General features: G+C 36.1%; 1 protein-coding gene across 1 annotated transcript; it reads left to right on the top strand.

Moving 5' to 3' along the window:
• On the top strand, positions 1 to 11,814 carry LOC128545884 (glutathionyl-hydroquinone reductase YqjG-like). Its single transcript, XM_053541561.1, has 8 exons — positions 1 to 239; positions 4,695 to 4,873; positions 5,095 to 5,167; positions 5,779 to 5,977; positions 8,625 to 8,718; positions 9,474 to 9,590; positions 9,902 to 10,018; positions 10,590 to 11,814. The coding sequence occupies exons 1-8, from the start codon at positions 161 to 163 to the stop codon at positions 10,683 to 10,685; spliced, it is 954 nt and encodes a 317-aa protein (XP_053397536.1). The 5' UTR covers positions 1 to 160; the 3' UTR covers positions 10,686 to 11,814.
• The last annotated feature ends 1,576 nt before the right edge of the window (positions 11,815 to 13,390 follow it).

Below are 13,390 nucleotides of genomic sequence, written 5' to 3'. Positions count from 1 at the left end.
TATCAGTGATATTGTGGTTGTTCTAATTTTGTGCGTTAGAGCTAGCATAAAACCGTCCTAGATTTTTTTCATATTATATAGTACATATAAAATTTAATGTGCATAAAAGTCATTTTCTAAAATACTGTTTTACAAACTGAGTTTACAGTACACCGTGAACATGTCAACAGTTTTAAAGTATGTTAATAAAACGGGTGAATTTATCCGCAGGGACTCGCAGTTCAGGAACTGGATTACAGGTAAGTCGTAAATATATGTATTATATACCTTTATGAATTCTGTCAAAAATTCGGAATGTATTTCACAAGTAAATATGACCAGGGAGAAAAAAAATCCGTATTGTACCTTTGGTATAGTATGTTGCCAGACTACTTTCGTTGAATATGCATGAGCTGGCACAAGTTATATAAATAGTGCACACAAAAACATCACTCATTTCATTTTAACATCAGCAAACATTTAAGGTTTCGTTCGATTATAAATAAAACAAACAAAAGGTGGAGGTAATAAAAGGGTCATTACAACAGTAGCTAGATCTTGTACTCGGCTCTCGCGGATTTTGCAAGGACGAATCACACTCGGCTCTTGCACGCCTCGTGAGGTCGGATCTGGCAAAATCCACTCGAGCCGAATACAGCATCCCAGATCGAACAACTTTTATAATAACTATATTGTATGTCCATTCAGGCAATTAGCGTGCCAGCATTGTGTGCATCCGGCTGTTTCATAATCAGCACATTACAGCTTTTATGATTCAACTATATGCTCATGATAGTGATAGTAGGACAGACGAAATGAAATAATGTTGAATTACGGAATGTTGTTGTGTTTATATCTTACCATCGTCCGGGGCACGGAATAACCAAAACCGGATTTCCGCACTAAATTACTATACATGCGCAAGCCCGCCGTTACATGACTGAAATACTGTTGAAAAACGGCGTTAAACCCAAAACAAACAAAATACATGCGCAAGATGGTGGGTAGCGAAAATGGGAATATATCCGTAAATGTGCGCTTGTATGGTGAAATGAAACTAGGATGGAGATATTAGGTTAGTAGGATGGTAAAAGTGCCGTGCAGTAGGAAAACGATAGAAGGTAAGCATTTTTTTTCAGGCTATCATCGTACCTTTTTACCGTCGTCATCCTACTATCATACCATCGCCATCGTTCTGTCATACCATCGTCATCCTATTAACATACCATCGCTTTCCTACTATCATACCATCGCTTTCCTACTATCATACCATCGCCTTTCCTACTATCATACAACGCCTTTCCTACTATCATATCATCGGCATTCTACAATCGTACTATCAATATCGCCGCCCTACTATCCAATCTCACTGTCTTACAATCTCGCTTTGATAACTGGACGATTGGACATGTACAGATCACACAATTCTGTACAGATATTTCATGTAGATGCAGTTTGCTTAAACTTAGAGATACCTGCTTTGTTTATCTGTACAAAGGAGTCTGAAATTCTATCAATAAGACTCCGGAAGTCTTACTTTAAAAGAAAACAACAACAAAACTATATATGAAATATGTTTATTTTATATATAGGGGGTATTTTTTTAAAGATAGACTTCTGGAGTCTGATTGATAGAATTTCAGATTCCTTTGTACATATAAACAAAGCAGGTATCTCTAAGTTTCAGCATACTGCATCTACATGAAATATCTGTACAGAAATGATGTTTATGCGTTATTACAAAGTGCAAAAATAACACCGGAAAAGAGAAATCTTTATAAATATTACAGGCTCCGTTTCTACAATTTCATCTGTAGCGACACATGTACATCTATAAAAACTAGAAAATGCTTTTGTAAAAAAGCGCATGTCTCCCCCAATGCAAAGTCCTATAGGCAAGAAGTCAATAGGGGTTAGGAGCAAAAGTCAAAGAGACACTGATGGTTGGCTGCAATAGGGATCATCTACTTGGCATGTCCAATCATCCCGCTTAATTTCAACACTCTTGGCCTAGTGGTTCTCAAGTCACTGTTCAGGCTTCTGTGACCTTGACCTTTGATCAAGTGACCTCAAAATAAATAGGGGTCATCTACTCTGCAAGTCCAATCATCCTATTAAGTTTCAACATTGTAGGTCAAGTGGTTCTCAAGTTATTTCCAAAAAATGATTTTACATGAACAGGCCACTGTGGCCTTGACATTTAATAGACTGACCCCAAAATCAATAGGGGTCATCTACTCTGCATGTTCAATCATCCTATGAAGTTTCAACATTCTGGGTCAAGTGGTTCTCAAGTTATTGATCGGAACTGGTTATCAATGTTCAGGCCCCTGTGACCTTGACCTTTAACGGAGTGACCCCAAAAACAATAGGGGTCATCTACTCTGCATGTTCAATCATCCTATGAAGTTTCAACATTCTGGGTCGAGAGGTTCTCAAGCTATTGATCGGAACTGGTTGTCAATGTTCAGGCCCCTGTGACCTTGACCTTTAACAGAGTGACCCCAAAATCATTAGGGGTCATTTACTCTGCATGAACAATCATCATATGAAGTTTCAACATTCTAGGTCAAGAGGTTCTCAAGTTATTGATCGGAAATGGTTTTCCATGTTCAGGCCCCTGTGGCCTTGACCTTTTACAGAGTGACCCTAAAATCATTAGGGGTCATCTACTCTGTATGACCAATCATCCTATGAAATTTCATCATTCTGGGTCAAGTGGTTCTCAAGTTACTGACCGGAAATGGTTTTCAATGTTCGGGCCCCTGTGACCTTGACCTTTCACAGAGTGACCCCAAAATCGTTAGGAGTCATCTACTCTGCATGACCAATCATCCTATTAAGTTTCAACATTCTGGGTCAAGTGGTTCTCAAGTTACTGACCGGAAATGGTTTTCAATGTTCAGGCCCCTGTGACCTTGACCTTTAATGGAGTGACCCCAAAATCGATAGGGTCATCTACTCTGCATGACCAATCATCCTATTAAGTTTCAACATTCTCGGTCAAGTGGTTCTCAAGTTACTGACCGGAAATGGTTTTCCATGTTCAGGCCCCTGTGACCTTGACTTTGACAGAGTGACCCAAAATCGATAGGGGTCATCTACTCTGCATGACCAATCATCCTATGAAGTTTCAACATTCTGGTCAAGTGGTTCTCTAGTTATTGATCGGAAATGGTTTTCCATGTTCGGGCCCTGTGACCTTGACCTTTGACAGAGTGACCCCAAAATCAATAGGGTCATCTACTTTTCATGACCAATCATTCCTATGAATTTCAACATTTTGGGTCAAGTGGTTCTCTAGTTATTGATCGGAAATGGTTTTCCATGTTCAGGCCCCTGTGACCTTGACCTTTGACAGAGTGACCCCAAAATCAATAGGGGTCATCTACTCTGCATGACCAATCATCCTATGAAGTTTCAACATTCTGGGTCAAGTGGTTCTCAAGTTACTGATCGGAAATGGTTTTCAATGTTCGGGCCCCTGTGACCTTGACCTTTAATGGAATGACCCCAAAATCGATAGGGGTCATCTACTTTGCATGTACAATCATTCTATGAAGTTTCAACATTCTGGGTCAAGTGGTTCTCAAGTTATTGATCGGAAATGGTTTTCAATGTTCGGGCCCCTGTGACCTTGACCTTTGAGGGAGTGACCCCAAAAACAATAGGGGTCGTCTACTCCAGCAGCCCTACAACCCTATGAAGTTTGAAGGTTCTAGGTCAAACGGTTCTCCAGTTATTGCTCGGAAATGAAGTGTGACGTACGGACGGACGGACGGAAGGACGGACGGACGGACAGGGCAAAAACAATAGTCTCCTGGGGGAGACATAATTAGAACAAAATCTGGAACGTCATTATTTATAACAGTCATTTGCTTTTACATTGGTTGGTTTAATATCTAAAACGACAACAGGGCCGTATTTCTTCTTCTGATGAGAAAACACAATATTCGCACTTAAATATATCGGTATATTTTAATTATATACACGTAAATAGTTTTTACTTAACCTGAAATACGTTTCAAACCCTTTAATAAATACTGTGTTCATGTGAATTGGTATGTATCTTCAGGTAGTTCTGCACGTTCGGATCATTTTTTTTTCTACAATGTAGAATTTGATTAAACCTTGATTTTTTTATAACTTCTGACTACTTTCAAACACCGGATATAATAAAATGTATCAAGATCCTGTATGTATTATTTACATGATTTAGCCCATTAATTTTGATTGAAGCTATTTTAGCATAAAGACAGATGCACAATAGTTATATGTACGCTCAAATACATCATGTATTTCACTAATGTATACTAAACCATGTATTCAACTCCCATCGGATATGGAAAAATATTCAATCGGAAATGAAGTAATGATGGCGTCTCGATAAACCTAGCCCATGCATTAAAAAGCTCGCCGTTTCAAACTAGTTTTCAGTCTTATTGATCTAAAATGATAGACAATTTGACTGATATAACACTTGAAATAAGTATATGATAAAAGACTCGTTAATACCGTACTCTGGTCTGCACTGATGCATTCGGCTCCAATGGATTTTTCCAGGCACAAGCGACTCGTGGAATCTAAGCTTGGCGAAGTCCACTCGAACCGAATACAACATTGCATTTCAAGTCAGTTTTTTTTATATTAACCCTTTCATACACATGTAATACCCTAGACAAAAAAGTGTTCCGATACCAATTTTAATATTTCAGCTGACGGCTCGAGTGGTTTCAAAGCAGAGACCGGGCGGTACCACCTATATGTATCCCTTGCATGCCCCTGGGCTCACAGGACACTGATTGTCCATAAACTGAAGGGATTAGAGAACGCCATATCTGTCAATGTTGTAGATTGGTTCATGTCAGAAAAAGGCTGGCATTTCAGCGATGAGGTATGTGAAAATCTTTTGGCAAGAATAAGATGTTTAATTAATTAAATAATACAAATTAAAGTGGATATCTCTAAATTCCTTATCTTCAAATTAATTTATTTTATTGAAATAAACTTTTTGTTTATTTGAATGTTTATTTCTTTAGTCTTAAAGCATTCGAGTGATCGATATTACTACTGGGGCGCTTTAATGACATTATTTTTACGATTTTGTTTATTCAGAAACCAAAGAACACATTAGATACAGTGAATGGTTGCAAATATATGAGCGAAATATACAGAAAGGCGAATGCAGGTAATGTTTACTAAAATTATATTATCTAGTGTACGTGTTTTGTAAATGAGGCTGTTTACACTTTAACCTCATGGAATATTTGAATATTTAAAACATGTACTAAAACCAGTATAGGTGTCATGTCGTGACCGCAATAGGGCTCGAATCCACGACACCCGATAGAGCGGCCAACACCTTAAGTCTCCTTCCTGGAAAAACCAGTACTGGTTTCATAGGAGAATAAAATCTGTAAAAAGATCCTTTGGAAGCAAAGAATGCAAGCAAGAAGAATAATAGCAGACTCGGTTTGATTAAGTGCAACACATCTCACGCCCCCTAGCACCGGCTAGTCATGGTCGTGACTCCAATGGGGCTGAAACCCACGTCCCTCGGTTTAGCGGCCAACACCTTAACCACTAGGCACCCTCCTTTTACCAAGCACACATTTGATTTGATTTGCTGAGAAGTTTTATGAGAATTCCCACAGATCATTCTGTCCCATAAAAGCCAATATTTCATTTATCTACTTACCGAAATACTAGACTAACTTCAAGCAAATACTAGACGAACTCGATTCTAAGAGCGTACAATATGGTCGTTTTCTAGAAAAAAAAATCATAACATTATTTCAGAATACTCGGGCCGTTATACAGTACCCGTTTTATGGGATAAGGAGAAAAACACCATAGTAAACAATGAATCCAGTGAAATTATCCGGATGTTAAACAGTGAATTTAACAGCTTTTGCCAGACAGACGAACAGAGAAATTTAGATTTCTACCCAGAGAGTCTACGAGATAAAATAGAAGAACTGAACACATGGATTTACCCGTAAGTGCTATGTTATGTCTAAAGGAATGTTTGTTTAACTGCATTATACAGACGCAAATTGACCAAAATGATTAAAACGTGATATAACTTTAGCTTAGTTTACATTCTGGGAGTCGTGTCGTTTTGCCTTAAGTAGAGTGCGCATGCGCGAAATTTCACTTCCATTACTAAGGAACAGGCCGAGTGTAAATTCATCTGTTTTTGTGCATGGTGCTTACGAGCGTCCGTTTGTTACGCCTCGATTACCATTCTTAACCAGAATAATTGAATTATTTTATTGTTGAACTTTTACCAACTTGTAAATTTAAATATGCGGCCTAACTGATATACCTTATCAGTTTTTAACTCGACTATTCGAAGAATAAGTAGAGCTATCCTACTCACCACGGCGTCGGCGTCACACCTTGTTTAAGTTTTTCGTACCAGTCCACATTTTGACAAAGTCTTTTGAGGTAAAGCTTTGGAACTTTCAACACTTGTGTACCATCACCATGTCCATTTTTAGGCAAGAGTACATAACTCCATCAAGGATTTTGACTGAGTTATGACCCCTTTTAACTTAGAAATCTTGGTTAAGTTTTTCGTACCAGTTCACATTTTGTGTAAAGTGTTTAACATATGGCTTTGAAACTTTAATCACTTGTTTATTATAACAGTCTCTATCTGTAAGCAAGAGTACATAACTCTGTCAACTATTTTGGGTGAATAATGGTCCTTTTTGGACTTCGAAATTGATACAATTTTTGTACAAGTCCATGGTTTGTCAAAACTATTTGACATGTGGCTTTGAAAGTTTGAACAATTATTTATCATCATTATTTCTATCTTTAGGCAAGAGTACATAACTTTTTCAAGGATTTTGGTTGAATTATGGCCCTTTCTGGACTTGGGAATTGGTTCAGTTTTCGTACAAGTTCATGTTTTATCAAAACTATTTGACATGTGGCATTGAAACTTTGAACACTTGCTTATCATCATGATTTCTATCTGTAGGCAAGAGTACATAACTCTGTCAACTATTTTGGGTGAATTATGGTCCTTTTTGGACTTCGAAATTGATACAATTTTTGTACAAGTCCATGGTTTGTCAAAACTATTTGACATGTGGCTTTGAAAGTTTGAACAATTATTTATCATCATTATTTCTATCTTTAGGCAAGAGTACATAACTTTTTCAAGGATTTTGGTTGAATTATGGCCCTTTCTGGACTTGGGAATTGGTTCAGTTTTCGTACAAGTTCATGTTTTATCAAAACTATTTGACATGTGGCATTGAAACTTTGAACACTTGCTTATCATCATGATTTCTATCTGTAGGCAAGAGTACATAACTCTGTCAAATATTTTGGTTGAATTATGGCCCTTTTTGGACTTGGAAATTGGTTAAGTTTTTTATACAAGTCAATGTTTTGTCAAAACTATTTGACATGTGGCTTTGAAACTTTTAACACATGTTTATTGTCATGATTCCCATCTGTAGACAAGAGTACATAACTCTGTCAAGTATTTTGGCTGAATTATGGTCCTTTTTGGACTTGGAAATCAATAAAGTTTTTCATACAAGTCCATATTTTGCCTAACCTGTTTGTCATATGGCTTTGAAACTTTGACCACTTGTTAACCATCATAGTCTACGTACCTAGGTCAACGGCTTTAGCTCAGTTATGGCCCTTTTTGACATAGAAATTAGTTAAGTTTGGCATGCCATTCGATATTTTGTTTTGTTTTTAATCTGTTTGGTATATGGCTTTGAAACTTTGAACACTTGAGTACCATCATTGTCACACATTGCCATATGGTGCAAGACTTATCCAAATCCACAAATGCAAGTACATTGTTTGTCTTATCTATTCTTTTTCTTTTGTCGGAAAATCTCTGGTAATATTTTGACCCTATACTTCTATCAATGCTTCGAATAGTCGAGCGCGCTGTCAACAAACAGCTCTTGTTTTACTACTAGTAAGTTATAATTAAACATGAGCAGCATATCTTTGGTAATACCGACCGCTCAAAACTAATAACACCTTCAATATGTCTGCTCTATCCTGACAAGAAGGTTCTTAACTGCTAGTTATCTCCCTTGATCGAAGTAAATCGAAGATTTGATGATGTCATGGGTTGTGCTAGGACCAGACATACGACCTGGATCAATATGGGTCATTTAATGTAGAGCTTTTCAGGAACAAAATTTAATTATACTCATAATATTGTGAATTACAGTCAAGATTGTGCCAAAGACAGTATGTGGACAGAGACAATCTGACTTTTATGACCATTAGTATCATTTACAGCTGAAACACATATACAAGTATTTACAGTGTATTGTAATCTATTGACAACGACCACCTGCAAAGAGAGACCTCTTTCTGTCTTTCTATGCATGGTCGTTATCCATTCTATACATAGAGCGTGACGTCACACATCTGTCAGTGCGACAGTATGAAAGCGCTACCGTAGTGTACACAATGGATCGTTATCAACAGGTTTGATAATATCTGCTATTTACATACGTACTAGACATGGACTAACGGAATGTTAAATCTTCATTATTTTTTTTTCATGTTGTAAATTTACCGTTTCTCTTAATGTACATAAATAGTTTTGTTACACCAGTAAATAAATCACTTGATGATTATAAATATTTCAGCAATATCAACAATGGTGTGTACCGGAGCGGGTTCGCTACTAGCCAAGAAGCTTACAATACTGCTGTAACAGGACTCTTTGAACACCTGGATAAGGTATAGACACATTTTGCAATTCATGTACTGACTTCTGGTCGTGCGGTTTCTATATTCGAGTGTAAGCATTATTTGAGACTCAGTTAGATTAGTAGAAAGAGGAGACATAAATGTCACTAGCCTCTCTCTCTCTCTCTCTCTCTCTCTGTGTGTGTGTGTGTGTGTGTGTGCGTGCGTGCGTGCGTGCATGTGTGTTCGAGTTAAGCGTCATTTTTAACAATTTTTCAGTCATAAAATCGACGGAGTCTACTTGTAGCAGTGAGCACAATGCCAAACTTCATAGTGCTTACTCACACACATATCACGTCGTAGATACGTGACATGATACGCCAACAAGTCATATAATACTGACACCAAGCTGACCAGTCATAGGATTTCTGTCTTAATGTAGAGCTCCAAGCGAGGAAGCTACTAGTACAAGTTTTACGCTGGCCAGGGAGCGAACCCACGCATTTGAAGCGGGAAGGGGGCCAGGTGCGTGTGTGTTTTGGGCTATCATAAGGCTGCCGAAGAAATTTCGCTATCCTTTAAGATCAAAATAAAATCTGAAAAATAGATCCCTCAGAAGCATCGAGAACAAGGCAAAGAATGAAAATCAAAAGTTTTTATATAGTGGAAGAATTTTATCCTCAAACATAATTTGTATAAAAATATAAGAAAGGCTACTTCGAGATTTTAATGGTTACTTTTGCAATATTTTATCATCCTTACTGAATTTAATCGAACGACACTCTAGATATTTGAATCTACACTAGGTTGAGGAAATTCTGTCAAAGCAACGTTATCTGACAGGTACCACGTTCACAGAGGCAGACATAAGACTGTTCACAACCCTGGTTAGGTTTGACTGGGTATATCATGGCCATTTTAAGGTACGTTGATATTCATATAAATAACTCCGTTCACTTTGCAATGTTTCTATAGTTTTTTTTGTTTGAAAACTTGCTGGATCTTGTAAATGGCGTCTAACAAGAAACAATAGTAAAGACTATTGTATTTAGGTAAATAATGCTTTATATAGTTCAATTGAAAGATATCATATATATCTCCGGTATATCGGATGACTTAAGTATGAATTATTTGAAGACATTGATATTACGGAAATTAAATGTAAATAGCAGGAATTCAATGTTTTCAAATCTTATCAGTCGATACTCTTGTCTAGTTGTCTTATGTCTTTCAGTGTAACAAGAAAATGTTGAAGGAATATCCGAATATCTGGGCTTACACACGTGACATTTACCAGATGAAGGGAGTCGCAGACACAGTAGACAAAGAACATATCCGAAGACATTACCATGTGAGTATTTCATAGAATAAAGTCCTTTTATATGAACTGGGTTGAAGACCAGTCAGATCTTACACTAGATCAGTCTAGTTTGCTATCTATTGCAATAAAATACTCGAACCCACAAGGTGTTCGCATATGGCTTAACGTTTGAATTTTAAATTACTTACCCGTCCTGAACACTTCATTAGATTTATTATTTTACCAAATTTAATCTCCATTCATACTTTATAGGTGTGGCGAAAAACACCCTTTGTCCTTCGTCCGTCCGTCCGTCGTCTGTTCACCCGTAAACAAATGATTCAGTAACGTTTTATGTGAAACACACTTACACAATCTAGATATAATTACACCATCTTAACCATCCATAGTTCAACGAAATATGGCTTTTTTCAATAGATGTATAATCAAGTTCGTTTCTACATAAAAACGCTACTGGAATAAAAGAATGTAAACTCTTCTTTTTAAAAGCTTGTAGTATTTGATACTATTGACTACTGAATGTATTAAAGAAACTCTGTCACCAAATCCTGTAGGATCATTTGAGTCCTCCCGTATTGAAAGTCGATCTATTTCGTTTTAGGAGTCGCACACCAGTATAAATCCACACAGAATCACGCCTATTGGTGCAGATCTGGACTTTCTAGAACCACATGGGAGAGAGAACTTGGGAAAGTAACTAGTGTGTGACATAACAACTGTAATTGACTGTTAGCAACTAGAGAGGTATGTGACATGACAAATGTAATCGACACTTCATAACTAGTGTGCATGACGTGACAGCTGTAACAGACTCTTAGCAAAAAGAGCATTGTGTGACGTGAAAACTGTAATCGACACATAATAACTAGTGTGCGTGACATGACAACTGTAATTTATTCTTGGCAACTGCAGTGGTGTGACTTGACAATTGTATTTTTACACTTTTAGCAACTATTATAATTGACATTACAGCTGTAAATGACACTTAGTTGCTAGTGCGCGTACGTAAATTTTTACGTAAAATACGTAAATGGTATGTGTACATACAACTTCAAGCCATTATATTGTTTTCGGTTATTTTGCATCCCCGTTTAGTGTAATAGGAGAAGCCGGGAAGCTCAATCCAAACAAGGAGAAAAAAAAACAAGACTCCAGTGATAGGCCATAACTTTGATAAAATAAACACTATAACCTTGCAAACAGTAGGCATATCGTTACTTTGTATTTTCATCCATGATTGAATGACACTTTTACTACGAAATCGCCCATGAATGACATTCCAATGTCCACTATACTTTACTTTACAACTTAAATTAACGGACACGAAATCCACGATATCCATGTGCAGTTTCTTAGATTCTCCTAACCGTCACAAGTTCAAGTTCACTTATCTGTGCTATTTACGCATCCGATAATTAAGTCAAGTACGCTATTTTTAAACGAAAGATAGTACTGTATATATTTATAGTTTCTTTTTTTTTCCATATCAATTTACTGTGTTCGAATATATATATGTATAACTGTAAATAAGTTATCTTATCAGAATTCGCTTCATAACCACAATAGTCTTTTGTTTGTGTTTTTGTTTCTTCCTTGGTCTAAATTATGTATCGATACTACCCACTTTCCCCAAGACATAAAAGACATAAACATAAATGTGTTTTCATAATATTTAGATTTAGATATTGTTAGACATTGTCATTTCAAAACAATTATTCATACCCATAATAGAACATTTTTGTCATTTTTCTCCGTTCACACGTTATTACATAATACTTGTATTTTGTAATCTTTGTCTTATCTCTAATAAAATGTATGTTCTGTTCTGTTCTGTTCAACAACTGCATTGAATATGATGTAATATACACAAGAAGAAGGCAATATTGAAGTAATATAATCTGCCAAATGGGTGTCGTAGTGGTAATATTGCCGCAAATTTCTGTGCTTATATACTAAGCCAATCCCATTAATGTATAAAGGGGTAGTGTTAATTAACAAACAAATATCTTTATACTGCTTAAGCAAATAGGTTACAAAAAGTTGTATTTTCAGAATATCGTTTACATATATTATACTTTTAAAGCAGCAGACACTTACTAGCCTCTCTGGACTCTGTTTCCTATACTAGCCAAGCCATTCCTTTTTAGAAGGATTTTTTTTAAATTTTTATAGTCAGTTTACAACAGTACGAAAGCGTAATCCATAAATTGTCCTTCATATGATCATTTTGAAATTATAATTACACACCTAAGATTGATCATTGCTAAATACTGGCATGAATTCAACCCATTTAGATTCAAACTTAGTCATGTTTTGTTCTACTTTGGCAATATATCTCTCTGTCCTTAACAGAAGCTTAACACTATTTCTAAATATTTGCAGATTGGGAACTAAATTCTTCATTTTACACTGATAAAAGTTGACTTTAGCAATCAGTATTACATTCATTATGTCATCCTTTAAATTTTCATACCCTAACAAGATGTCTGTACTTGACAGTCTGTATTGACATTTGGCAAGATGATTTAATCCATCTCTTAATGTCCTCCCAAAAATATTTGTTACCTGACAATCAGCAAATAAATGTTCAATAGTTTCGGTCTCAGTGTGGCAAAAAGAGCACGTACTATCGTTCTTTATCCCATTCTATTTTGTAACAGGTCGTTTATGCCTATGATTCTCTGGTTTATTTGGAACTGGAGCCATTGTTACTTCGGGCCTTTGGTAACAACAAAAAGAAAGTTGTATTTATATCTAAAATAAAATTAATGGTAAAATTAAGTTTGTTTCTCCATTTCCTGCTGGAGATAGGCGTATTACTTGTTTTTAATAAAATGTCATATAAAAACCTACAACGATTTTCCTGGCATTCTTTCTTTCTTTATTGCATAGTATGGAAAACTTAAAATATTTATGACCCCTCTAATTGACTCAATGCAGGAAATTAGTTTGTTTATTATATTTCTCCATGAAATGGTTAAACGACAGTAAGTTACCGTTCCTATCCAAAAAGTCATTAACCAAGATTACTTCATTTTTTTAAAAAATCTAGGGAAATAAAACTTTTTCCAGCAATTTTTAAGAACTTACTAAGCCACACTGGTTATGAACAAAATTCACTCCATGTCTTTGGTCGCTGAGAGCTCAGCTGTATATACCCATGTAAAACATCTTTCCAGAAACTGTTACTGACCCTATTTAGTTTATTTTTTAATATAATCACCTCCTTATTTTGTAAATGTTGTTAAGAATGGATATTCTGCTCCAAGAAAATTAATTATTTTGTATTATTGTTCATAATTCTTCTAATCAATGTAACTTTCAAAGCTAATATAATGTTTCTAAATTAACTATGCTTATACCACTAAAATTCATATGTCTGCGTGATACCAGTTCTCTTTA

This window comes from Mercenaria mercenaria, chromosome 4, assembly GCF_021730395.1.
Source record: "Mercenaria mercenaria strain notata chromosome 4, MADL_Memer_1, whole genome shotgun sequence".
Taxonomy (NCBI): Eukaryota; Metazoa; Mollusca; class Bivalvia; order Venerida; family Veneridae; genus Mercenaria; species Mercenaria mercenaria.
The sequence above is the reverse complement of the archived record's forward strand: the minus strand, read 5'-3'. Positions and strand labels throughout refer to the sequence as shown.

Excerpts from the sequence above, each read along its gene's own strand:
- LOC128545884 (XM_053541561.1), top strand. The coding sequence starts at position 161 with ATGTCAACAGTTTTAAAGTATGTTAATAAAACGGGTGAATTTATCCGC. Across the intron at positions 5,978-8,624 it reads CTGAACACATGGATTTACCC|CAATATCAACAATGGTGTGT; the intron begins GTAAGTGCTATG and ends TAAATATTTCAG. Across the intron at positions 8,719-9,473 it reads TCTTTGAACACCTGGATAAG|GTTGAGGAAATTCTGTCAAA; the intron begins GTATAGACACAT and ends AATCTACACTAG.